At 41.0% G+C, this 27,672-nt stretch overlaps 2 protein-coding genes across 5 annotated transcripts; both read left to right on the top strand.

Moving 5' to 3' along the window:
* The first annotated feature begins 694 nt into the window (after positions 1-694).
* LOC148357869 (heterogeneous nuclear ribonucleoprotein L-like) lies at positions 695-13,961 on the top strand. Of its 3 annotated transcripts, XM_088345382.1 has the most exons (15): positions 695-977; positions 1,886-2,001; positions 2,188-2,425; positions 2,511-2,598; positions 3,106-3,200; positions 3,270-3,342; positions 4,960-4,992; positions 5,319-5,390; positions 6,529-6,776; positions 7,527-7,648; positions 7,736-7,937; positions 8,009-8,060; positions 9,372-9,482; positions 9,567-9,636; positions 13,196-13,961. In XM_088345382.1, exons 1-14 carry the CDS (start codon positions 900-902, stop codon positions 9,623-9,625), a joined length of 1,587 nt encoding a protein of 528 aa, XP_088201508.1. In that variant the 5' UTR covers positions 695-899; the 3' UTR covers positions 9,626-9,636; positions 13,196-13,961. The 3 variants fall into 3 exon arrangements, with proteins under 3 accessions (XP_088201508.1, XP_088201507.1, XP_088201509.1); XM_088345381.1 differs by lacking the exon at positions 13,196-13,961 and having other exon boundaries at positions 696-977; positions 9,567-9,878; XM_088345383.1 differs by lacking the exons at positions 4,960-4,992; positions 13,196-13,961 and having other exon boundaries at positions 697-977; positions 9,567-9,878.
* A 2,385-nt stretch (positions 13,962-16,346) lies between these two features.
* Positions 16,347-27,081, top strand: LOC148357868 (heterogeneous nuclear ribonucleoprotein L-like). 2 transcript variants are annotated; one of them, XM_088345485.1, is made up of 14 exons: positions 16,347-16,615; positions 18,535-18,650; positions 18,809-19,046; positions 19,134-19,221; positions 19,711-19,805; positions 19,876-19,948; positions 21,577-21,609; positions 21,937-22,008; positions 23,142-23,389; positions 24,625-24,746; positions 24,834-25,035; positions 25,105-25,156; positions 26,576-26,686; positions 26,770-27,081. In XM_088345485.1, exons 1-14 carry the CDS (start codon positions 16,538-16,540, stop codon positions 26,826-26,828), a joined length of 1,587 nt encoding a protein of 528 aa, XP_088201611.1. In that variant the 5' UTR covers positions 16,347-16,537; the 3' UTR covers positions 26,829-27,081. The 2 variants fall into 2 exon arrangements, with proteins under 2 accessions (XP_088201611.1, XP_088201612.1); XM_088345486.1 differs by lacking the exon at positions 21,577-21,609 and having other exon boundaries at positions 16,352-16,615.
* The last annotated feature ends 591 nt before the right edge of the window (positions 27,082-27,672 follow it).

Here is a 27,672-nt window from a genome sequence, read left to right as displayed (position 1 = left end):
TCACGAAACGGGAAATCAAGTCAAACGAGTTCGAGTGGTGTAGTGAAAGGAAGTCAGTCTCTTTTTAGCGAACTCAGTAAAGAGAGCCGGCTCTCAAACGGCTCACTTGCTTTGATGCATTATATTACGAATTATTATGTTGTATAAAGAAGTTACGAAAAAAAGGAAGTATAAAAAGTTTGTGGTTATCCCTTTAATCAGTATACTACCAACAATAATATATTGCAGAAAATGATGAATTTTGAATAAGAAAATGTATTATTCTACTTATTTGCATGTATTTTTTCCTGCTACGGGGAACGTCCAAGCTACTTGATTTTTAAACCTTTTTTATAATAAACCTCATTCATGTCGAGCAACTCAGTATCTCACAACAAAATGTTAATTAACAATATATATGATATAACGAAACACATGTACATAATAACATGTTAAATTACGTAAATAAACACGTTTGAAAAAAAATATGGTGTAAGATTATTTTGTAAGGGAAAATACGACAGTTTGTAAGGGCATGGAGCCCTGGAGGTTGACAGGTATGTTGACAATTTAATAAAATCCATTGATTAATAACAATGCCAAAGCCTGTGTCAGACACCAACTACTATAGCCTACCACTTTAAACTTGTCTCCATCTCAGTTACTTAAGATCACTTATGCCCATTTTGACCTTTTTTCATAATAGTTTGCGTCGAGTGAAACGTGGCTCTACATTACAACCGTTGTAGTTTCTCATTTTCATATTTATCGGCGTTTGTGACGTGTAGATTGACAGGGCGTTGCGTTAATCGAAACGGTGGACAGAAGGGGCGTGTGTAAAAACTAAAGGCTTGGCTTCGCTAGGAGTTGGCGTCCATTTCACAGCATCGAAACCGCCATATCTGTTAACCGGGAACAACATGGCAACCACTGCCAGTCGGTATTACAGCGAGGACGGCAGGGCGACCAAAAGACAGAAAACCGACGGAATGTCAACGGTGAGCCTCTTCCTGGATTATGAATGGAAGTGAAATGATTGAATTAGCTTAGCTGTGGGAACATGCCAACTGCTGGATTACAAGCGCTAAATCGCGCAGGATGTCACGAATTGCTAACATTTAGCTTAATGCTAAAATGTAACTTCGCTTAAAAACGGTGACAACTTGTAACGTAATATACTGCGTTGGTCCATTTGTGTACATTATGTGCGGCCAAATGTCTGATTTATTAAAAATATTTTTAATCCCTCTCGGCCTGCCTGGAGCTCTGCTTTGTTCTCGCGCCGGTAGCTAACCAAGCTTCACTGTATGCTATCAGCTAACTCATTAGCCCTAGTTTCACGTGTCTGAAAACGTTAATTTTTCCCAGTAAATCTACCTCGCCAATTCAAGATTTTAATGTATTAATATTTTGTAATTATTCTCGATATATTATTTTGAATGGAATAGAGCCCACTGACTGCTTTCGAAAAAAAAAAAAAATCTCATACATATAATAAGTATAATTACACTTACATACATCTGAGAAAGATTCACATCATTTTTGTTTCTTTGGAACCTTACACAAATTCACGGTATTTTGCTGCAGAGTTGTAAGTAAAGTACCCTTGAGGTAAGAGTTGGGAATGTCAGTCTGTCAATTACTGTCGAGCTCTCTCAACTAAAACCAATCTGGGTTCAGAGGAAGCAGAACATTTTCCAGAGAATGAATTTTGTAATCGTGCTAGTGTTGTTTTGAGATGGGAGTACAGGGACAGTATTTATTTTAATTATTACTATGTAAGTCATCTAATTTCGTTATACTGTTGTAAGACTATAAAGGCCACTCATCTTATTTTGATCGTACTAAATGAATTGTAATGGGCTTTATAGCAATTATTCATGCTTACGAACAATGTCTGTTACAGGGCTACGAGGATCCGCACAAAACCCTTCCATCCAAAGTGGTGCACGTCCGAGGCTTGATAGACGGCGTCACGGAATCAGACCTAACTGATGCTCTGCAGGAGTTTGGAGCCATTAGGTAAAATAAACCAACTTTAATTGTCTGTGGGTTAGCAGTGTTCTCGTTTGGGTTAGCGATAAATGACAAATTTGCTTTGAAATTGGTAGGTTTTTCAATGTTCCTATGAAAATGCTGACTTGGTGTTTATTAGGTTTTAGTTTTCTGCCACCTAAAACAATGTTCCTCTCCCTCTTTCGTTACTAGCTTCGTAGTGCTAATGCCCAAGAAGCGTCAGGCGTTGGTAGAGTACGAGGATATTAACGGCTCAACCACAGCGGTGACCTACGCAGCTGACAACCAAGTATACATTGCCAGCCATCCCGCCTTCATCAATTTCTCCACAAGCCACAAGATCTCAAGGCCAGGTGACACGGATGACTCTAGGAGCGTAAACCACATACTCCTTCTCACCATCATGAACCCCATCTACCCCATCACCACGGTTAGTGGGTCAAACCAAAAGATTCGGCATAACTTTTATCCTCTGCTTCCTCTATAGCTCATACCATGTTGTTTTCTTTCTACAGGAGGTTCTTTACACCATCTGCAACAATTGTGGCCCGGTTCACAGAATTGTCATCTTTCGGAAGAATGGCGTACAAGCCATGGTGGAATATCCTTTCGTGCTTTATAATGTCACGTAAAAGTGCAGACATTTATTTAATGTTGACTATTTCTCGATTCAAATGATGTAGAGTTGTAACTGTTGGCATTTTCTTTTTAGTGCACTAATTCCCAATCTCTTGAAAAAGTCAGTCTTGTATCTTGATTTTTGTTAATCCCGATTTTTGGGGGTAACATTGTATGTAAATATTTACCTTTCCAATTTAGTTTTTCATTTAACTGTGAACAATATTTGAATATTGGCATATGAAGTCATTGTATTACATACTTTTTTTGTAACAGAAGAATTAATGGTTTGGATTGAAAATATTTTTTCCACGTTTTTTGAGGGTTTTTTTTTCTCATTTACCTATAAATATTGTTATTGTTTTAAATGTCAGCTTGTGTGACACTTTACACTCTTGTGATTGAGGTCTATCAAAATGTCAATTGCTTAGATGCTGAATATGAATGCTAAATGCCTTGTAAATATTAGACACCTTAACTTGGATATCACATTTGACTCTGTCCAAAGCGCCCAGCGTGCCAAAGCCTCTCTCAATGGAGCTGACATTTACTCTGGGTGCTGCACACTCAAGATAGAGTATGCCAAGGTACGCCCCGGTAAACCAGCTCTTTAAGAATTTATTCACATAACTCACCATTGTGCTTTGGTCCATCAGCCTGCTCGGTTGAACGTCTTCAAGAATGATCAAGACACGTGGGACTACACTAACCCTAGTTTGGGTGGACTAGGTAATACTTTGATTTAACAATGAAATATATACATATGGTTGTATACGATTACATGCATCAGAAGGTCAACGCCACTGTGTGTAATCACATAATGTGGTGGGTCACACAGAAACGGGTACATTACCATCTTCAACACAACTCCGTTGAAATACCAGTTTCTGTCGAAACCATCAAATGGCCTGTGACTGTGTGGAAGGAATGTTTAGTCATGGAAGTTGTGGCATTGATGAGCATCTCACTATTGGTCTTTGACTGTCGCTTGGTCAGTTCGGCCATCCTAAAAATGATTTACTTCTGATTAGAAGAGTCCAACCTCTCAACCCCATGGACACTAAAACTACCTCAAAATCTGCCTTTGAGCTTGCGTTTCTTTTTTAATCTCTAGTGTTTTAAGAAAATGACATTCTCGCACTTGTTTGCTGTAGTGCTCTCTCATTCGTACAAACCATTTTGCATCCGCATTCCTGTGCACACGGCCGCATCGTGTCAAATATGCCATGATATAACGTTTTTTTCCTACCCCTTGAGTTTCTCTGGAAACACATCTTATAGCCGATGTTTACCCACGTGCACAACTGAGCTAATCACAGTAGGGGCGTGACACATACGCCGGTTAATTTCATGCGTTCTCCAAAGGGGACACGAATCCTCTTACACCCACTGTGCTCTCCCCACCCGTCAAGGCTTTTATTTCCTTTCACGAGCCGTGCCAAACAGCGCACACTTCTATTCCAAGGCACTCCAAAAAGCTTTGACACAACACCCTCCTCAGCTACCTCTCCATCATCATCATCATCATCCTAACCACCATTACGTCCAAAATGGAGGCTGACACCACTGAGGACAACACACCCAACAAAAAACTGACAAAAAGTGCCACACTGATGCGCCAAGAGCACCACACACCGCAGACCATCTGAGCATCCAAGCACGGGGAGCCAACTGATGAAGACACTGCTGACAACACCGAAACAGAACACGCAGGCCCATTTCTGCCCACTCAGCCGTGTGCTTTTCAACATGCCTCCTTGTATCGATGCTTTGTCTCCCATCTTTCAGAGTCTAGAAGCTGGATAAATCCTTCCATGTGAGGCCAAGTGTTCCACCCTCCCTCTCTCCCCTACAACTTAAGCGGACTGTTCCATAAAGGAAATGCAAAGGCGGATCTGCCTGAAATTGAGATCGGGCGGTGCTGGTTAAGACGCCACGGTGACCAGTTGTATCTATCTCCTCCCGCTAAAGAGGCTATGGGGGTGCTCGGTGAAATGAATTGTGGAGTGGTGAAGCCACCACAACCGGCCTCCTTCCTCTGTGTGTGCGGAAATGCTGTAAGTAACACGAGAAGCCTCATTACCACCCTACATGGCCGCACCTCACTTATTTTCACACTCCCTGGGACCCTTGAACAGTTCAGTGTCCAAGCCCCATTTATCTTGACGCCACGTTTCTGAGGTGCCTGAAACCGGGGACCCCTCCGCCACACAACTTTAGTGCCATTTAGTTAAAGTGACCCTGCTCCCAAAGACCCATCTCTGCCCTGTCCCGCCCAATGTGCTAATTTTGTGACCATCTAACATGGCCTGGTCTCTGAATGTGTGTGATTGTGTACCCGTGCAGATGGCGACGTGGCTGCCAATGGGAGAAACGCAGGTGTGTTTCCTTTCTCCAAAGTATTTGTCTTGCCCTTGATAGAGATTTTGAGCCTACCCAGCCATAAATGCTCCCTTGTCTTAGGGGAACATTAAAATTAATGGTTGTGCAAACATTGGGGGTCATGTCACTCACCTTGCTGTGGAGGGGCCAAGATGAGCCATGGCTAATCCAACGCATGTTTTTCTCCAGTGACACTGGCCAGTGTTGGTGTGGTGTTTTTTTTTTTTTTTTTTTTTTTTTTTTTGCATTTGTAATTTGTCATTTTTTTGTTTTTTAAACTCCAAAGATTCCTCATGCTGTAATACTTTTGTTCTTCCTCAAAGATGATATGGGTGCTAACCCCAACAAGCGGCAGCGCCAGCCGGCCTTGCTCGGCGACCACCCACCAGAGTACAGTAAGAAAATAGTTATTATCATATTGATTAAAAGCACTGACTTAGATTGTTTTTCTAAAATAGTGCTGCTAAAATTGTTCAGTTTACATATTTTCCCGCTTTTTTTACCATCCTTAATGTCCATTTATCATTTTGGCTTTTTGACTTGGAGAATTTGTTTTTAATAAGTATTGCAAACTGTATTTTAAATCGTCTTTCATTTTCTAAGAAATTTATGAACATTGTTTACAACATGATTAGAAGTGACACTCCATGATAAACAATAAAAACTTAAAAATAAGTGTGTGAATAGTTGGACAAATATATTAACCTGATGAATCTTGGCCCGAGTTGTAAGTGCATTTTAACTGTCAAGATATACCGTAATATTTGGAATATAAGCCTTGACTATTTACACAAGCTTTCATCCCTGCAGTTTATGCAAGGATGCAGCCAATTTATGCATTTTTTTCCTGACTGCTGCCAGGGTCGCCCGAGCCGTAGAGATTAGTCAGACGTGGAATATGTGTCAAAGACACAAAATTAATGTTACTTAATGCTTTGTGCATGAATAGACCCGTATCATGGTTACAATTAAAAGGGGCACACTAGCTACCGCATTGGGAATAAATTTACGAGTTTATTAGAAACTAAAATAGTGCTGCGAAACGGACGGATTATGAGAAGAAACAGTCAACAAAGACATGTTTAAGGCGGATATCTATTTATCTGTCGCCATTATCGTGTGTTTTAGAGTAGATATTTTACACTGTTGGATTCTGTGCATTGTCCTGGATGTAACAGCCATTTTCGTGGACAATAAAATAAATTGAAGACTGCCCAGGCGACGTATCTGAGTTATGTCGGCTTTAAAGTTTTCATTTATCTTTTTAGACTGATCGTGATGTTTCTCTGATGAGTATATTTTGAAATGGTCGTTACATCTTGAATCCAAGAGTTTAACTATCCATTGATATGAGCAAGGCATATTGTAGTGACAGGTGACATTGTACAGACCCATATTTGTTTATCAATCTTCCAGCGGGCCATCGGAACACTGAGTTAATGATCATATTTTTTAAGGCAAAATGTGAACATAAGTTCAGAAAAGGTTAAAAATCACAGCTCTAAGCAATATCTGTCCTGCATTGCATAACAGGTGGCGGTTACCAAGGCTACGATGATGGCTACAACTCTGCACCCTACGACAGTCACAGCATGGGGCCGCCAATGAGGGGCCGTGTCAGTAGAGGCTATGGGCCCAGCTACGGTCCCCCGCCACCTCCCCCCGGCGAGTACGGCGCTCACGCAGACTCACCGGTCGTCATGGTTTACGGACTGGAGCCTACCAAGATGAATGCAGACCGTGTTTTCAACATATTTTGTCTGTATGGCAACGTGGAGCGGGTCAGTATAGTGTTACGGCTATATTCCAAGTTATCACTTGTCTTGGATCCTGTGGGGCAGGGCTCCCTGACCCTTTCTCTACGGAACGGTTTAATTTCTGACAATAAAGTCATGGCCAACATTTGTACTTATTCTAAACTGATCATACCAATTACTGTCATTTCTGGAATTTTTTTTAAGAAGAAAAAAATTACTTACATAAGCTGCACAGGCCCTGCTGTGCAGCTGCATGTGCACAGTGGAAACCCCTCTGCCATCTGCTTTCACCCAGAATTCAAAAAAAGGGATTTCAATTTGGGCCACTTGCTTTTGTAACCTCCTAGAAAGTCTTTTGGCTTTTCTGTTTGAAATTCTGCAGGGAGGGCGTCAGTTTATGGTAATTGTATTTATATACAAAGCTTGTTATCGTATGTTAAACTTGTATGTTGTTTAATGGTGGTTGTGACTTGCATCTTCCTGAACTATTACTGCTCGAGCGCTCCTGGCAGCCGTTAGAAAGAAATGCATGCATGGGTAGAAATTTCATGAAAAAAGTTGAGTCGTGTAGTCTGAAGATTACAGTAACAAAAATGAGTTTAAGTAACCCGCGCAATCATGTTGAAAATTTGGGTGTCCTTTGAATATTGCCCCTAAATCATATTAATTCATATTCTAAACTTTTATCCTCTACCACATTCCGGTGGTAGAGGACCCATGCTGTAGGGTACTCTATAGGAGGTAGCTCACTGGTAACTTATTGTAACTTTGCAGGTGAAATTTATGAAAAGCAAACCGGGCGCCGCCATGGTGGAAATGGGCGACTGCTACGCCGTGGACCGTGCCATCACGCACCTGAATGGCAATTTCCTGTTTGCGCAGAAGCTCAACTTGTGGTGAGCAGATGGAAGCAAGAGAGACTGTTTCTGACTTGAAATGTCTCTTTTGACATGTCCCGCTTATTCCATTTTCCATGGCTGCAGTGTCTCCAAACAGCAAGCCATCGTGCCAGGCCAGTGCTATGATCTGGAGGACGGTACCAGCAGCTTCAAGGACTTCCACGGCTCCAGGAATAATCGATTCGCGTCGCCCGAGCAGGCGGCCAAGAACCGCATCCAACATCCCAGCAATGTGTTGCATTTCTTCAATGCTCAGCCCGATGTCTCACCTGAGATTTTCTCACAGGTGAGCAGCCGATCACTGTTTGCCATGTTAATCAGAAACCTTTGAATTTATATTTCTGTTTCACTTGACAGATCTGTGAGGATGTCTGTGTCAAGTCTCCCTCCACTGTCAAATTATTCTCAGGTAAGAGAAAGACCTGGTTGTTGTTGGATCATTAGAATTTGTGTTTAGTGGGATTATCAAAATTCTCTTTGGTTTTTACTACTTTTGGTGCGTTTTGTGTGAGCGTTCTGCATACTGCTCTTAGTAGCTTTATTGATGATGATTTGTGAACACATTTTTTACAAATTGCATTTTTCCAGTACAACAGAATGTTCTCATGTCATGTAATAATAATCCAGATTATTATCAAAGGGTCCAAAGAACCTTCACCTCATCAGTAGGCAGGGTTTCTGCAAGGTCTTAAAAATGTGTAAGTCTTAAATTTGAAAACTGCAAATTAAGGCCTTGAAAATGTTTTTTTTTTTTACATGTCTTAAATATAACTCTCAAATGTCTTCATTCCCCCTTATCTGTGTGGAGCTAATTACTATATAATAAGTAAACTAACACAAGGTATGGAACATTTAATATAAGCAATTATTTTTCATTTCTCCAACTATCGATCTATGATTGATAAATGCACCGTATCGTTTGGAAAATCCAGATTTCCCTGGTGTCGAACATAGCATTGTTGGGAGTTTTACGTACTCTCACCCGCTGTTGTTGTAATTTAGGCATGAGAAAGTTTAGGTTTGACCCATTGTGGTTAAGTGATTTCAAAATATAACTGGGTACCGGGCAATGAGTTGGAGTCGTCCCTCAGCTGACGCCCGAACCAGTACTCTGTTTTAACTCTGGCGTCAAGCGTGTTGCTTCGGCATCCGGGTCCGTCTGTACCCGTTTAGAGACCAGAGAGGGATGGGCACCACCAGGCTGTACTTGCCCAATACATAACACCGGAAATTGTGCCCATACGACTCCAGTGCTTAAGGGATCCAACCACCCACGCAAAATAATACAGGCTCTATGTATTGTGTGCAAGAAATATTTGTGTGTGTTTGTTTTTGTTGTTGTCTTAAATTTGATTTCAAAAGGGATTAAATAGGTCTTGAATTCAACCTGCCTTTAACTGTAGGAACCCCATGCAAGTAGTCTTTTATCGGCTGTATCCAGGCTAAAATGCTCCCAAACTTGAAGTTTTGGTACGCGTCCTTGTTCTTGACACCCTCATTTCTGTACGTTACCGCTTGAGACAGAGACACTATTGTGCATGAGCGATACTCCCCAGAGATTATAATCATATAATATGCTTCACTCAGTTGGACGAACGTGTCCGGCAACATGAGTTGACAACTGAATATATTATGGATTTTTGTCGACAATGTAAAATTGGAAATAGTTCTGTATTGTTCCTTCAGCCTTTTTGTTTTCGTTTCCGGTTTCCTCCGCCAGGTGGCCCAGGTACAAGTGACCGCAGCGCTACAGGCCTGCTGGTATGGGAATCTATCAACGACGCCATGGAAGCTCTGTCTCTGATGAACCACTACCAGATGAAAAGTGCAAGTATGTAGCAACACCTTTTTTTTTCTCAATGTGACTTTCGTAGTCCTTACTTTTGTGCTGACCGACGACTCGTCTTCCTTTCAGCCGGCCCGTACCCGTACACCCTCAAGCTCTGCTTCTCTACTGTTCAACACGCCAACTAAACATGTCTCAGGTGTCAACTTTGTGTGCATCAGACTGCACTTTGTTTCAAAGAGTCACAGTAACAACAGTCCAGTCTGCAGTCAGCTTTTATTTTATTTTCCATTTCTGCTCACCGTTCGAATGGATGTTTTCATTTACGTTGTTCCACATGAGTTTTTATTTTGACACTTTTTGTTTTTAAATGTGGTCAAAGCCGCTTTGTGATTGAAGCATTGTGTTACCTTGTTGTAAAGAAAAACGAATGTGGCTCAAGTTTTTGTTCTTTTATTTGAAGACTTTGCACCCACATAAGCAAGTACACTCTCCCATGGGCACTATATTTTGTTTTGGGATAAGCCACACACCATATTTTTGAGATAATTCAACAAAACCACCAAACTCGCTCTCCAGACAAACACTAAATCTTGAGCATCTTTTGAATATTTGATCACATCTATGATTAATAAAGACAGAACTTGTGTCCAATATCAATATAACTATAGCACTTTTTAAAAAAAAATCTGTAGTTACTTAAGAGTGGTGAGGCTCATTTTGACTGCCAATATTGTCCTAAATGTGTTTTAAAAAAGTTGCAAGTGAATATACTTTGTACAAATGTCATAAAATACTGCTAATGTGGATACCAACGTATTTACCTCTAGTGCAGTGGATCAAGGTTAAAACTTGAGATTGTTGTAGAAAGATAGCCCCCTTCATCGGAGGTGTGTGCAGCCAGGATCGGCTCTCTCAGAAGGCTCATTTATTGGAAAACGAAAAGCAAACCACATGTGATGTATAGATGGAATTAATCTGATTGGTTTGGACAGGAATCACATATTTAAATGCAGTGTAAAATGTGGGTCGCTCGATGACATTGGAGGATAAAAAAGCAATAAGGAAAGTGAAACTTTATAACACAATGCGTCTCTGTAATTTCAGAGAGCTATGCTTGGAATGTGGGAGGCAAACTTTTCTTAAACTAAAACTTAGCCCCTTTTATCTGAGGTTATTGCATCTATATTTGGCTTGAGGAGGAACATGCTTCTCTCAGAAGGCTCATTTATTGGAAAACACGAGAAGCAAACTTCACATCTGATGTATACAGGAAATTAATCTGATTTGGTTTAGACAGGAATCATATTTAAATGCAGCGTAAAATGTTGGTCGCTAGATGACATGGGAGTATAAAAAAAGCAATGATAGTGAAACTTTATAACACAATGCGTCTCTGTAATTTCAGGGAGGTATGCTCTTGAGCAGACTTGGAATGTGGGAGGCAAGCTTTTCTAAAACAAACTTTGTAAACACAATGAGTCTGTAAGACGAAAGGAATGTGGTAGGCCAGGCCATCATTTGACCTTGAAGGCGTTTGCCTCTGAACACCAAGTGGAATTGTTAAACCACACACTTATTGAGTATACTACAAAAATATAAAAGTAAATCCCAAAAAAGTATAAAAGGCACATTTAAACCATAATTTCCCTCACACAGATGACGTTGGCTAGAAGAGTTTGTACACCTTGTGTATAGAATCCTATTCCTACTGCTCACCCAAATATCGCTATGTGGTTTGCCAGAGCTTTTGGGTAAAAAGTTTGTTCTGTGGCTTAACATAAAGTTTCACAACTTTGAATATAAATTATTTAATGAGCTTTCATATAAAGGATCATTTAGCGATTTACAACCACAATAGGGTCTGTTGGTGTGACACCGTAACGCAAACCCATAGTTAAAATTCAATCATACATATATTTGAACTATTTGTAAATCAACGTTGTCTCAGCTTTGCATTTGTGACAACTGTCTCTGGATGTAACAATATATTAAATAATTGCACAAGTTCCATTTTATATGTTATAAATGAAGAAATCATACAATGACACTATGCAATGACACATTTCAGTATTAAACAAAATATAGGAAAATAACCTACAAAGGGGCTGATGGATTAGGAACTTGAAAAAAACAACTGTATTGTTGATATAAAGTTTTCTCTCGAAATATAGTGAAAAGGAAACTTGATGAGAAAAACCTGTCAAAATTTAAAAATGAGTATAAAACGAAAAGAAACACATTTTGAAATAAAGTGAAGCTTCTTCAGTGGGATCTAACACTACTTATACAAAAAAAATTGTTTACCCTGTTGGACTAACTTTATTCTCATATTTTGTCTTGGGTGTCAAAGAGACATTGTGTATCATTTAGCGCCTACTCGTGCTAAAAAATATTTATTTAAATAGGGTTGTAAGCAAAAATACACTAAGTCTTACACAAACATGGCTAATTTTTAATAATTTTGGGTCAGGAAATAATTTATTTTACATTACATGAGGCTCACCTAAAGTGACCGTATTCCATTTTTCAAGTCAATTCACATTTATTTGTACAGCCCTTAATCACAAGATGTCTCAAAGGACTGCACAGGATTACACTGACACCATCGCCTGATCTTAAAGTAACATGCGGGCAAGGAAAAACTCAAAACCTCAGCATGGGGGATAAAGAAACCTTGAGAAGGGGCCTCACGTGGTAATCCCCCTTCCAGGAGTACCATGGTAAGATAGATTTAGCACTGGGTAACATTACACAATCATAGCATACATCAATAAAAGAGAACAATAGGTATCATGTTGAAATTTGTCCATAAAGTCCATAACAGCAACGACGCAGCTTCCCATTTCTGCCGGCTGGTCGATGCAGGCGTTGACATGCTTTAGGTCCAGATGCTGGTCTGCTCACTCATCTCAAACGGTCCTTCTCCCTCGTACCCACCAGCCAGGCAGTCGAAAAAAGACAGGACAATACAAAATATAAGGTGGGCATCAATCATAAGCTATTGAATAGAAGTCTTTCTGCTACGGGTACTCGAAAAACTCAAAAAGGCTGAGCAAAAAAAGGTAAAATAGTGCTTTTTGATCACTTTGACCCTTTGTAGTTTGTGTTCATCCTTGTGCTTTCTATGACTCGTTTCCGGTTACAATACATAGTACAGCGGTACATAATGCTCGAAAATTACAACATTTCCCTTTAAGAACACTACACTAATTGTTTTTCAAATTATTATGTTCGGGGAATGTAAACCAGGTTCTGTTCTGGTTTTGCGACTGATGGAACTCACTTTTCCATTAAAACCACAAAATTTCATCTTAAATAACTTAATTATTTCAACTCAGTGCAAAAAAAAACTAAAGAAAAGAAATGATTGCTTATTGGCTGTATTAACAGAAGGAAAAAACATAGAAACAAAAGTGTGCGGTTTGGTTACTTTAAGTTTCGGTAATTTGTGTTCTTCCTTGTTCCTTTTTCACTTGCACCAAACAACACAGGCGAAATATAGTGGTCCAAAATTGTGTCGCTATGGCGCTTTAATGAATCAGTTAAGCAGAGCGACAGAAAATGCAACACAGAGCCACTCGCTTCCTTTTTCTCGGACAAGTTTCGATTTTAGAGCTTCATTGAGCCACAAAGAGTGACGCATATTTTAACGGTACGACCGCGTTGTCCACAGATCAGATGGCGGTTGTCTTCGGACTTAACTTAATTTTCGTCTATGCTTAACTGAACATTCCCTTTTTTTCTCTTTCATTCAGTCATTCCCGCTCTGCAAGTCCAAAGCGAAGTCCAACACCAGCCAACGACTGAGTAAAGATCAAGACTACTCCCTACCCCCGTCCGTTTTTTTTCAGCAGCCCTCAGCGTTGGTTTCAATGTTAAATCACGTACATTTTTCCCCATAAACTGTAGGTAAGGGGACATGATCTTTCTGTGTCATGTTCTTTTGTTGTTAAATGGTGACGGACTTTTAACCAATTCGACCACTTATTTCGTGGCTAACATAATTTCATGGAGCATATCCCGACTTTCATTACTTCATAATTGACATTCCTCTGGAAGCACGGTGGCGTAGTGCGGCACAGTTCTGAGGTCCTGGGAACCTCCTGTGTGGGTTCAAATCCAGCTACTGGACTTACTGTGCGGAGTTTGTATGTTCTCCCCGTGCTTGCGTGGGTTTCCTCCGGGCACTCCGGTTTCCTCCCATATTTCCAAAACATGCATTTCAGGTGGATTGGCTGGTCCAAATTGTCCCTAGGTGTGAATGAGCGAGCGAGTTGTCTGTCCCTGTGTGCCCTGCGATTGGTTGGCAACCAGTTCAGGATGTCCCCTGCCCACTGCCTGATGATTGCTGGGATGGGCTCCAGCACCCCCGTGACCCTACTGAGGATAAGCGGTGCAGCTAATGAGATGAGATTAGATGAAATTTCTCTGTTGCACTGCCCCCTTTCCCTTTTTGCTTTTCTGTATCCCTGTGTATTATTTTTAATTTTGGATTTGGGTGAAACTTTCCCCCGGAAGGGCTGCTTAAACATTTTTTTCTGCTTATATTAAGACTGGCAGTTTTATTTTTAAATAAACCTCTCCAATATATCACTTCTTCTTGTTTTTGTTCATTTATTTATTTATTTTATTGACAGTTGACTTGACCCACAATTTGTCTATTGCCTGAAGTTGGGGTAAGCAGTTGGACAATAAGTGTGGAAACATTAAATGAAATCTTAAACCAATTTTTTTTTTGTTTTTGATTGGTCCCCTACAGCCAGGGTTGGGTAGGGTTACTTTAACTTGATTACTTTCAATTACTTTTGGATTACTCCAATACCAAATATGCTAATAAAAGACAAAAGAAACTAAATATGAATAAAATTATGACTCACAACACGTGGTAAGCTTTCTCTCCTGGCTTTGATCTCTTTGATCTCCGGCAAAACTAACATAAAATGCGACAGAAACAAAATGAAAATAAATCCAAACAGCTTGCCAACATCATTTTTGCCGTTCCATGTGTTCCGTTACTCCCCAAGCCTGCACAAAATTTAGTAATTTTATTCACATTTAGTTTCTTTTGTCTTTTATTAGCATATTTGGTATTAGAGTAATCCAAAAGTAATTGTAAGTAATCAAGTTAAAGTAACCCTACTCAACCCTGCCTACAGCCCCACGTGCCTAAATATATGGCGACTATGACGTAAGCTGCAAAATTATTCATTCATATGCATGTTGAGGGGAACCCTTTTTGTTTCTACATGTAAGGTGTATTAAAAAAGATGTTTTACTGAAGTGTGAAATTTTTTAAATGATTTCATTAGTACTGGCCACCGGTATCGAAGTACATCAGTGATTGTTTTTGCCATAATATAGCATGTTTAATATACAGGAGGTAAAGTTGGAACAGATTTCAGCCCTATGTACCGTTTCTTTTTTTTAGTTCACAGCCCACGAATCCCTTAACTGCCAGGGTAGTCGAAGCACCGCCACTTATCACTCTTTGTCACGTTTTTTGGGGTATGGGTTTACTTCCCCACATGAAACGCTAAGTACCAGGTTTCATGGTTATCAATAGCAGGAGAAGCCCCCTGAACTGACTGATACAGCCACGTTATCTGGTTTTTGTTGTTTTACGTTGTAAAGCGTCATCCCGCTCCCCAGAGATATGCCGGATTTCAGCATTTAAGGGCAGTAGATTGTAATGGTGGTGCGAGATCTTAAATGATTGGGGAACAACATTTTTTCTAAATTTTTGTGTAATATGTCCAAAACACATTGCATAACTTGCTGACTATTTCGAGTATTTTAGAATGTATCATATGGGTAATTTCTAGGGAGACACACATTAAAGTTTTTGACGCTGTAGTGTGTCCGAAGTGCAGTGGTGAGCACATTCTTCTAACACATGAAAGGTCCCCCGTTCGAGAGTGCGTGGAGAAGGGATCCGTCAGTCGTGAATTGACAAAGACGAAACCGGGGAGCAATGTTCCAACTTGCCCTAGACACACTACAGGAAATGGTGCCCCTATTGCCGCATTAGTTAAGGAAACCACCCACCAACATTTAGGACCGGTTATCAGAATTGGCTTAATGCCAAGTTTTTAACAAAAACAACTGCGACCAACTGCAATTCAGCTCCTGCTACTAGTAACCATGCATTCCAGTGCGCCAAAAATAGCCTGACGACTGATGGGCAAAGCCAAAATGTTCTTGCCCAATAAACACCACATGGAAGCGGTGCATACAGTAGGGCAGGGGTGTCCAAACTTATCAAAAAGCGGGCCAGATTAGGTAAATTGAAAATGTGTGAGGGTTGACTCTTTAGCCTGGCATTCTTTGAACAGTCCTTAATAAATTTACCCTCTGTGAAAGGTTAGCAATGCTTGGCGATCGGTGTCACGACCTCGTAGCTCACTTTTGTAGCATTTTCATTTGACATGCAGGGTCGCGTGAAATAACGTTGAACAACTTCCAGGAGCTTCGCCTTTTCAGAGCGTTCGTATACAGTTAGCTTTTTGTAGTCAGCATGTTTTGTCTGGCAGTGCCACTTGATATTTTATTCAAATAAACATGACTTGACTTGACTTGAAAACAACCACAGTTTCATGGAAGATTAGGCAGATGCAATGGTTTCGGATTTGGGGTAAAAATAGATGATTGCTGGGATAGGCTCCAGCACCCCCGCGACCCTACTGAGGATAAGCGGTGCAGCTAATGAGATGAGATGAAATACTTTAGTTTCCACTTGTCCTGGAAGCGGCGCCCCTCACAGTCAACGTTCCCTTTTTTTTTTTACAGTTGCCAATTCAGAAATGGCATACAAAATTTCACAGAAAGACAAAAGCAAGGTGGCCACTAGGCTACTGTCATCATCTAGTCAAGTTTCGCGTCTAGTGTAACGTGGTTCTTCATTACAACCGTTGTAATATTTATTATAGTTTCTAATTTTCATGTTTATCGGCGTTGGTGACGTGTAGATTGACAGGGCGTTGCGTTAATCGAAACGCCGAACAGAAGGGGCGTGTGTAAAAACTAAAGGCTTGGCTTCGCTACGAGTTGGGGTCCATTTCACAGCATCGAAACCGCCATATCGGTTAACCGGGAACAACATGGCAACCACTGCCAGTCGGTATTACAGCGAGGACGGCAGGGCGACCAAAAGACAGAAAACCGACGGAATGTCAATGGTGAGCCTCTTCCTGGGTTATGAATGGAAGTGAAATGATTGAATTAGCTTAGCTGTGGGAACATGCCAACTGCTGGATTACAAGCGCTAAATCGCGCAGGATGTCACGAATTGCTAACATTTAGCTTAATGCTAAAATGTAACTACGCTTAAAAACGGTGACAACTTGTAACGTAATATACTGCGTTGGTCCATTTGTGTACATTATGTGCGGCCAAATGTCGAATTTTTGATATTTTTAATCCCCCTGGGCCTTCCTGGAGCTCGGCTTTGTTCTCGCGCTGGTAGCTAACCAAGCTTCACTGTATGCTATCAGCTAACTCATTAGCCCTAGTTTCACGTGTCTGAAAACGTTAATTTTTCCCAGTAAATCTACCTCGCCAATTCAAGATTTTAATTTATTAATATTTTGGAATTATTCTCGATATATTAATTTTAATGGAATAGAGCCCACTGACTGCTTTCGAAAAGGAAAAAAAATCATTTCATGTGGTCATTTTTGCCAGTTTCAAATGACAACGATTTGATTATTGGCTCATCATACACATGTATACATACACTTACATACATTTGAGAAACGGATTCACATCATGTTTGTTTCTTTGGAACCTTACACAATTTCACGCTATTTTTGCTGCAAAGTTGTAAGCAAAGTACCCTTGGGGTAAGAGTTGGGAATGCCAGTCTGTCAATTATTGTCGAGCTCTCTCAGAGGAACCAAAACATTTTCTAGAGAATGAATAGTGTTTTTTTTAGAAGGAAGTATAGTTCCTATTTATCTATCTATCTATCTACCTTGGTCATATCCCTCAAGAGGGGTGACCGACAGCAAGACAAACGCATACAATTACAAAGAAAAGGGAAAAACCACTCATTTCACCTCTCTAAACATGCACATCCAACAATCTACTTAACATCCCTTTCCTAACCACTACATAATCCATCAGTGTTCTGTCCACCATCTTGCCACCATCCACTCTGACAAAGGTATACTTATTCACGTTCCTCTTTTTAAACATTGTATTTCCAATCAACAACTCATTCTCCACACATAACTCAAATCAATTTCTTCCCACTCTCATTTCTTCCTGGTACTCCATATCTACCAATCACATTTTCAACTGTTTCATCACCCAGTCTAGCATTCAGGTCACCTAGTATTACTGTACCACCTTCTTTCGCACTTGCCACACATTCGGACAAGTACTTCCAGAACTCCCCTCTCTCTTCAGCGCTTCTTTCTGAACCAGGTCCATATGCACTTATAAACATCAGTACTTCTACACCCCACTTCAACCTCGCCCACATCAATCTGGAAGATATATTTTTCCACTCCACCAGTTTTTCCTTTGCTTTCTCACTCACAAGCACAGCCACTCCTTCTCTAGTATGTCCACCCATAACTCCAGACCTTCTACCATACATACCTCCAAGCTGTAATTCACCCTTTCCTTTCATCTTTTTTTCACTCGAGGCTAACACATCAACCTTCCTTTTAGTCATGATCCTTCCGGTCTCCTCTTTCTTCCACTCAGTCGCTTTACTTCCACATCCTCTCACATTTAGTGACCCTATAACTAGGGTTTGCGAGACCTTTCGGTCTCCCACCCCCCTTTCTTTTCCTTGCTGTCTCTTAGGGAGTAGAGATAGAGAGGATCCCCAGTCCTCTCGCTCCCTCCTCTTTAGTCGCCTCTTACGACACACAGCGGACCCCGGTGGGAGAATTCTCTTACCTCTCACGAGGAGAGGGCCCCTCACCACAGGGTTAGTTTCTATTTTAATCTATTATTATGTTAGTCATCTAATTTCGTTATACTGTTGTAAGACTATAAAGGCCACTCTTCATGTTTTGTTTGTACTAAATGAAATGTAATGGGCTTTATAGCAATTATTCATGCTTGCTAACAATGTCTTTTTTAGGGGTACAAGGATCCGCACAAAACCAATCCATCCAAAGTGGTGCACGTCCGAGGCCTGATAAACGGCGTCACCGAATCAGACCTAACGGATGCTCTGCAGGAGTTTGGGGCCATTAGGTAAAAGAAACCGACTTTGTGGGTTAGCGATAAATGACAAATTTGCTTTGAAATTGGTAGATTTTTTTAATGTTCCCATGAAAATGCTGACTTGGTGTTTATTAGGTTTTACTTTTCTAACACCTAAAACAATGTTACTTTCCCTCTCTCGTTACTAGCTTCGTAGTGCTAATGCCAAAGAAGCATCAGGCGTTGGTAGAGTACGAGGATATTAACGGCTCAACCACAGCGGTGACCTACGCTGCTGACAACCAGGTATCTATTGCCAACCATCCCGCCTTCATCAATTTCTCCACAAGCCACAAGATCTCAAGGCCAGGTGACACGGATGACTCTAGGAGCGTAAACCACATACTCCTTCTCACCATCATGAACCCCATCTACCCCATCACCACGGTTAGTGGGTCAAACTAAAAGTTTCAGCATAACCTTTATCCTCTGCTTCCTCTATAGCTCATATACCCTGTTGTTTTCTTTCTACAGGAGGTTCTTTACACCATCTGCAACAACTGTGGCCCGGTTCACAGAATTGTCATCTTTAGGAAGAATGGCGTACAAGCCATGGTGGAATATCCTTTCGTGCTTTATAATGGCACGTAAAAGTGCAGACATTTCTCTAATGTTAATTATTTCTCGATTCAAATGATGTAGCGTTGTAACTGTTGGCATTTTCTTTTTAGTGCACTAATTCCCAATCTCTTGAAAAAGTCAGTCTTGTATCTTGATTTTTGTTAATCCCGATTTTTGGGGGGTAACATTCTATGTAAATATTTACCTTTCCAATTTAGTTTTTTCATTTAACCGTGAATATTTGAATATAAGTCATTGTCTTAAATGCATTTTTTTTACAGAAGAATTAACGGTTTGGATTGAAAATATTTTTTTTCCACGTTTTTGAGTTTTTTTTTTCTCTTTTACCTTTAAATATTGTTATTGTTTTAAATGTGAGCTTGTGTGACACTCTTGTGATTGAGGTCTATCAAAATGTCAATTGCTTAGATGCTGAATATGAATGCTAAATGCCTTGTAAATATTAGACACCTTAACTTGGATATCACATTTGACTCTGTCCAAAGCGCCCAGCGTGCCAAAGCCTCTCTCAATGGAGCTGACATTTACTCTGGGTGCTGCACACTCAAGATGGAATATGCCAAGGTACGCCCGGTTTGACCCGCTCTTTTACGAATTTACTCACATAACTCACCATTGTGCTTTGGTCCATCAGCCTACTCGGTTGAACGTCTTCAGGAATGATCAAGACACGTGGGACTACACTAACCCCAGTTTGGGTGGACTAGGTAATACTTTGATTTAACAGCGAAAGATATACATATGGTCGTATACCATTACATGCATCAGAAGGTCAACGCCACTGTGTGTAATCACATGATGTGGTGGGTCACACAGAAACGGGTACATTACCATCTTCAACACAACTCAGTTGAAATATCAGTTTCTGTCGAAACCATCAATTGGCCTGTGATTGTGTGGAAGGAATGTTTAGTCATGGAAGTTGTGGCATTGATGTGCGTCTCACTATTGGTCTTTGACCGTCGCTTGTTCAGTTCGGCCATCCTAAAAATGATTTACTTCTGATTTTAAAATTGATTTAGAGTCCAACCTCTCAACTTCATGGACACTAAAACTACCTCAAAATCTACCTTTTCAGCTTGCGTTTCTTCTCTAATCTCCCTTGTGTTTTAAGAAAACGACATTCTCGCAGTTGTTTGCTGTATTGCGCTCTCATTCGTACAAACCATTTTGCATCCGCATTCTTGTGCACACGGCCGCATCGTATCAAATATGCCATGATTTGACGTTTTTTCATACCCCTTGAGTTTCTCTGGAAACACATCTGATAGCCGATGTTTACCCACGGGCACAACTTAGCTAGTCACAGTAGGGGCGTGACAGACACGCGCCACTTAAATTAATGCGTTCTCCAAAGGGGACACAAATCCTCTTACACCCACTGTGCTCTCCCCACCCGTCAAGGCTTTTATTTCCTTTCACGAGCCGCGCCCAACAGCGCACACTTCTATTCCAAGGCACTCCAAAAAGCTTTGACACAAAACCCTCCTCAGCTACCTCTCCATCATCATCATCAGCCTAACCACCATTACGTCCAAAATGGAGGTTGACACCACTGAGGACAACACACCCAACAAAAAACTGACAAAAAGTGCCACACTGATGCACCAAGAGCACCACACACCGCAGACCATCTGAGCATCCAAGCACGGAGAGCCAACTGATGAAGACACTGCTGACAACACCGAAACAGAACACGCAGGCCCATTTCTGCCCACTCAGCCGTGTGCTTTTCAACATGCCTCCTTGTATCGATGCTTTGTCTCCCATCTTTCAGAGTCTAGAAGCTGGATAATTCCTTCCATGTGAGGCCAAGTTTTCCACCCTCCCTCTCTCCCCTACAACTTAAGCGGACTGTTCCATAAAGGAAATGCAAAGGCGGATCTGCCTGAAATTGAGATCGGGCGGTGCTGGTTAAGACGCCACGGTGACCAGTTGTATCTATCTCCTCCCGCTAAAGAGGCTATGGGGGTGCTCGGTGAAATGAATTGTGGAGTGGTGAAGCCACCACAACCTGCCTCCTTCCTCTGTGTGTGCGGAAATGCTGTAAGTAACACGAGAAGCCTCATTACCACCCTACATGGCCGCACCTCACTTATTTTCACACTCCCTGGGACCCTTGAAAAGTTCAGTGTCCAAGCCCCGTTTATCTTGACGCCACGTTTCTGAGGTGCCTGAAACCGGGGACCCTTCCGCCACACAACTTTAGTACCACTTAGTTAAAGTGACCCTGCTCCCAAAGACCCATCTCTGCCCTGTCCTGGCCAATGTGCTAACATTGTGACCATCTAACATGGCCTGGTCTCTGAATGTGTGTGATTGTGTACCCGTGCAGATGGCGACGTGGCTGCCAATGGGAGAAACGCAGGTGTGTTTCCTTTCTCCAAAGTATCCGTCTTGCCCTTGATAGAGAGTTTGAGCCCACCTAGACATAAATGCTCCCTTATTTTAGGGGAACATTAAAATTAATGGTTGTGCAAACATTGGGGGTCTTGTAGCTCTCACCTTGCTGTAGAGGGGCCAAGATGAGCCATGGCTAATCCAACGCATATTTTTCCTCCTGTGGCACTGGCCAGTGTTGGTGTGGTGGTCTTTTTTTTTTTTTTTTTTTTTTTTTTGCATATGTAATTTGTCATTTTTGTTTTTTAAACTCCAAAGATTCCTTATGCTGTAATACTTTTGTTCTTCCTCAAAGATGATATGGGTGCCAACCCCAACAAGCGGCAGCGGCAGCCGGCCTTGCTAGGCGACCACCCACCAGAGTACAGTAAGAAAAATAGTTATTATCATATTGATTAAAAGCACTGTGACTTAGATAGTGTTTCTAAAATAGTGCTGCTAAAATTGTTCAGTTTACATATTTTCCCCCTTTTTTACCATCCTTTATTTCCCATTTATCATTTTAGCTTTTTGACTTGGAGAATTTGTTTTTAATAAGTATTGCAAACTGGATTTTAAATCGTCTTTCATTTTCTAAGAAATTTATGAACATTGTTTACATGATTTAAAGTGACACTCCATGATAAACAATAAAAGCTTAAAAATAAGTGTGTGAATAGTTGGACAATTATATTAACATGATGAATCTTGGCCCAAGTTGTAAGTGCATTTTAACTGTCAAGATATACCGTAAAATTCGGAATATAAGCCTTGACTATTTACCCAAGATTTCATCCCTGCAGCTTATGAAAGGATGCAGGCAATTTATGCATTTTTTTCCTGACTGCCGCCAGGGTCGCCCGAGCAGTAGAGATTAGTCAGACGTGGAATATGTGTCAAAGACACAAGATTAATGTAACTTCATGCTTTGTGCATGAATAGACCCGTATCATGGTTACAATTAAAAGGGGCACTCTAACTGGGAATAAATTTAGGAGTTTATTAGAAACTAAAAAAGTGCTGCGAAACAGAGGGATTATGAGAAGAAACAGTCAACAAAGAAGACATGTTTAAGGCGGATTTCTATTTATCTGTCGCCATTATCGTGTGTTTTAGAGTAGATATTTTACACTGTTGGATTCTGTGCATTGTCCTGGATGTAACAGCCATTTTCGCGGACAATAAAATAAGTTGAAGACTGCCCAGGCGACGTATCTGAGTTATGTCGGCTTTAAAGTTTTTATTTATCTTTTTAGACTGATCGTGATGTTTCTCTGATGAGTATATTTTGAAATGGTCGTTACATCTTGAATCCAAGAGTTTAACTATCCATTGATATGAGCAAGGCATATTGTAGTGACAGGTGACATTGTACAGACCCATATTTGTTTATCAATATTCCAGCGGGCCATCGGAACACTGAGTTAATGATCATATTTTTTAAGGCAAAATGTGAACATAAGTTCAGAAAAGGTTAAAAATCACAGCTCTAAGCAATATCTGTCCTGCATTGCATAACAGGTGGCGGTTACCAAGGCTACGATGATGGCTACAACTCTGCACCCTACGACAGTCACCGCATGGGGCCGCCAATGAGGGGCCGTGTCAGTAGAGGCTATGGGCCCAGCTACGGTCCCCCGCCACCTCCCCCCGGCGAGTACGGCGCTCACGCAGACTCACCGGTCGTCATGGTTTACGGACTGGAGCCTACCAAGATGAATGCAGACCGTGTTTTCAACATATTTTGTCTCTATGGCAACGTGGAGCGGGTCAGTATAGAGTGTTACGGCTATGTTTCAAGTTATCACTTATAGCGCTGGTGTGACTACATTTTCTTGTCTTGGATCCTGTGGGGCAGGGCTCCCCAACCTTTTTTCTACTACGGAACGGTTCAATAGCTGACAATAAAGTCATGGCCCAGCCTATGGGCTGCATTAAACATTTGTACTTTTTCTAAACTGATTATACCAATTACTGTCATTTCTTGATTTTTTTAAAGGAAAAAAATACATAAGTTGCACAGCTCTATAAGCTGCATGTGCACAGTAAAAACCTCTCTGCCATCTGCTTTCACCCAGCCTTCAAAAATGTATTTTAATTTGGGCCACATGCTTTTATAACCCCCTAAAAAAAATAGACTCTTTACCTTGCTCCAGTTCTTCACGTTGCTGTTTCAGCGTCTAATCAAAAAACCATCGATGCAAAGTTTAAATGTAGCTACTCTATTTCATTCTCTACAAACCAGCTTGATTGTTTTTAACTTAAAATCCGAGTCTCATGGCTTTTCTGTTTGAAATTTTGCAGGGAGGGGGTCAGTTTATGGTAATTTTATTCATGTACAAAGCCTGTTATTGTACGTTAAACTTGTATGTTGTTTAATGGTGGTTGTGACTTGCATCTTCCTCAACTATTACTGCTCTAGCGCTCCTGGCGGCCGTTAGAAAAAAATGTATGCAAATTTCGTGACAAAAGTTGCGGCATGTAGTCCCAAGATTACAGTAACAAAAATGAGTTTAAGTAACCTGCGTGATCATGTTATCCTCACAAGGGGCGCAAGGGTTCAGGTGCCCATTCCACTCATGTTTCTGGGATGTAGCAGGTAACCGGGAAGGTCACGGAAAGGACATGAAAAGGAAAACTGGTAGATGGAATTGAAATTTCTGTACTGTAAGGCGGACAAGCTAATAGCAACTCACTCTGGTCACTATTGTAACGTTAATTGCAAAATGTCACGCAGATCAGTGTGCTAACTAATTAATTAAGAGCCAGGGAAAGAAATACAAGTACAGTGTCTTTGTGAGAGGCACCTGGCTTTGGCAACATCAAGTTGACATATTTCAACCTGCAGCTTGTTTTTCCCTTGCGCTTCTCTGAGTGTTGTCTCGCGGGCCGGATTCAATCCCTTAGCGGGCCTGATCCGGCCCACGGGCCGCCTGTTTGACACCTGTGCTGTAGAGTGTACACTATAGGAGGTAGCTCACTGGTAACTATTGTAACTTTGCAGGTGAAATTTATGAAAAGCAAACCGGGCGCCGCCATGGTGGAAATGGGCGACTGCTACGCCGTGGACCGTGCTATCACTCACCTGAATGGCAATTTCATGTTTGAGCAGAAGCTCAACTTGTGGTGAGCAGATGGAAGCAAGAGAGACCGTTTCTGACTTGAAATGTCTCTTTTGACATGTCCCGCCCATTCCATTTTGCATGGCTGCAGTGTCTCCAAACAGCAAGCCATCGTGCCAGGCCAGTGCTATGATCTGGAGGACGGTACCAGCAGCTTCAAGGACTTCCACGGCTCCAGGAATAATCGATTCGCGTCGCCCGAGCAGGCGGCCAAGAACCGCATCCAACATCCCAGCAATGTGTTGCATTTCTTCAATGCTCAGCCCGATGTCTCACCTGAGATTTTCTCACAGGTGAGCAGCCGATCACTGTTTGCCATGTTTATCAGAAAACTTTGAATTTGTATCTGTTTTTCTTGACAGATCTGTGAGGATGTCGGCGTCAAGCCTCCCACCACTGTCAAATTATTCTCTGGTAAGAGAAAGACCCGGTTCTTGTTCGATCATTAGAATTTGTGTTAAGTGAGATTATCAAAATCGTCTTTGGTTTTTACTACTTTTGGTGCCTAGAAGTGTTCTGCATACTGCTCTTAGTAGCTTTATTGATGACGATATCTGAACACATTTTTAACTAATTGCATTTATCCAGTACAACAAAATGTTCTCATGTCATGTAATATCAATGTAATGCAGATTATTATCAAAGGGTCCAAAGAACCTTCACCTCTTCAGTAGGCAGGGTTTCCGCAAGGTCTTATAAACGTGTAAAAGTCTTAAATTTGAAAATTGCAAATTAAGGCCTTGATTTTTTTTTTTTTTTTTTTTTTTTTTACATTTCTTAAATATAACTCAAATGTCTTCATTCCCCCTTATCTGTGTGATAGTTTACTTATTATATAGTAATTAGCTCTAACAAAAGTATGGAACATTGTGTCGTTAAATTATTTTTCATTTCTCCAACTATCGATCTGTGATTGATAAATGCGACGTATCATTTGGAAAATCCAGATTTCCGCGGTGCCGAACGTAGCAATGTTTTATGTACTCTCACCCGCTGTCGTTGTCAGAGTAACTTTGGCATGGCAAAGTTTAGGTTTAACCCATTGTAGTTAAGTGATTTCAAAATATAACTGGGTACCGGGCAATGAGTGGGAGGCATCCGCCAGCTGACGCCCGAACCTGTACTCTGTTTTAAGTTCGGCATCAAGCAAGTCGCTTCGGCATCCGGGTCCGTCCGTACCAGTTAAGAGACAGGCAAACAAATGGTCAAAATCAAGTAAAGTGTTTCTGTAGTGCAGTGGTCAGCACATTCGCCTACACGTGAAAGGTCCCCAGTTCAAGACTGGGTAGAAACATGTGTTAGCCTGGAGAGGGATGGGCGCCAACAGGCTGTACCTGCCCAAGACATAACACCGGAAATTGTGCCCATACGACTTCAGTGATTAAGGGATACAACCACCCACGCAAAAGCATTTTTACCCCCGTAAACAAAGAACAGGCTCTATTAGCACAATGTATTGTGTGAAATATTTGTGTGTGTGTTTGTTTTTGTTGTTGTCTTAAATTTGATTTCAAAAAGGATTAAATAGGTCTTTGATTGAACCTGCCTTAAACTGTATCCAGGCTAAAATGCTCCCAAACTAGAAATTTAGGTACGCGTCCTTTTTCTTGACATCCTCAGTTCTCTATGTTACCACTTGAGACAGAAACACTATTGTGCATGAGCGATACGCAGAGATTATAATCATGTAAGACGCTTCACTCTGTTGGACAAACATGTCCGGAAACATTAGTTGACAACTGAATATATTATGATGTCGACAATGTAAAATAGGAAATAGTTCTGTATTGTTCCTTCAGCCTTTTTGTTTTCGTTTCCGGTTTCCTCCACCAGGTGGCCCAGGTACAAGTGACCGCAGCGCTACAGGCCTGCTGGTATGGGAATCTATCAACGATGCCATGGAAGCTCTGTCTCTGATGAACCACTACCAGATGAAAAGTGCAAGTATGCAGCAACACCTTTCTTTTCTCGATGTGACTTTCGTAGTCCTTACTTTTGTGCTGACCGACGACTCGTCTTCGTTTCAGCCGGCCCGTACCCGTACACCCTCAAGCTCTGCTTCTCTACTGTTCAACACGCCAACTAAACATGTCTCAGGTGTCAACTTTGTGTGCATCAGGCTGCACTTTGTTTCAAAGAGTCACAGTAACAACAGTCCAGTCTGCAGTCAGCTTTTATTTTATTTTCCATTTCTGCTCAGCGTGGGAATGGATGTTTTCATTTACGTTGTCCCACAGGAGTTTTTATTTTGACACTTTTTGTTTTTAAATGTGGTCAAAGCCGCTTTGTGATTGAAGCATTGTGTTACCTTGTTGTAAAGAAAAACGAATGTGGCTCAAGTTTTTGTTCTTTTATTTGAAGACTTTGCACCCACATAAGCAAGTACACTCTCCCATGGGCACTATATTTTGTTTTGGGAAGAGCCACACACCATATTTTTGAGATAATTCAACAAAACCACCAAACTCGCTCTCCAGACAAAAACTAAATCTTGAGCATCTTTTGAATATTTGATCACATCTATGATTAATAAAGACAGAACTTGTGTCCCATATCAATATAAGTATAGCACTTTTTAAAAAAAAATCTGTAGTTACATAAGAGTGGTGAGGCTCATTTTGACTGCCAATATTGTCCTAAATGTGTTTTAAAAAAGTTGCAAGTGAATATACTTTGTACAAATGTCATAAAATACTGCTAATGTGGATACCAACGTATTTACCTCTAGTGCGGTGGATCAAGGTTAAAACTTGAGATTGTTGTAGAAATAAGAAAATTACACGTTGAGTCGGAAATAAAGGTTTTTGATAGCCCCTTTTATCTGAGGTTATTGCATCTATATTTGGCTTGAGGAGGAACATGCTTCTCTCAGAAGGCTCATTTATTGGAAAACACGAGAAGCAAACTTCACATCTGATGTATACAGGAAA

Source organism: Urocampus carinirostris, chromosome 10 (genome assembly GCF_059441175.1).
Source record: "Urocampus carinirostris isolate Australia breed hairy pipefish chromosome 10, RoL_Ucar_1.0, whole genome shotgun sequence".
Classification (NCBI taxonomy): Eukaryota; Metazoa; Chordata; class Actinopteri; order Syngnathiformes; family Syngnathidae; genus Urocampus; species Urocampus carinirostris.
Note: the sequence above shows the minus strand (reverse complement) of the source record. Positions and strands in the feature narration are given on the sequence as shown.

Bases quoted from the DNA above. Each gene is read 5' to 3' on its own strand.
- LOC148357869 (XM_088345382.1), top strand. From the start codon at position 900: ATGGCAACCACTGCCAGTCGGTATTACAGCGAGGACGGCAGGGCGACC. The intron at 7,649-7,735 runs GTGAGCAGATGG...CCATGGCTGCAG, and splicing joins GCGCAGAAGCTCAACTTGTG to TGTCTCCAAACAGCAAGCCA. The intron at 9,483-9,566 runs GTATGTAGCAAC...TCTTCCTTTCAG, and splicing joins CTACCAGATGAAAAGTGCAA to CCGGCCCGTACCCGTACACC.
- LOC148357868 (XM_088345485.1), top strand. From the start codon at position 16,538: ATGGCAACCACTGCCAGTCGGTATTACAGCGAGGACGGCAGGGCGACC. The intron at 19,806-19,875 runs GTACGCCCGGTT...TTGGTCCATCAG, and splicing joins TCAAGATGGAATATGCCAAG to CCTACTCGGTTGAACGTCTT. The intron at 23,390-24,624 runs GTCAGTATAGAG...GTAACTTTGCAG, and splicing joins TCTATGGCAACGTGGAGCGG to GTGAAATTTATGAAAAGCAA.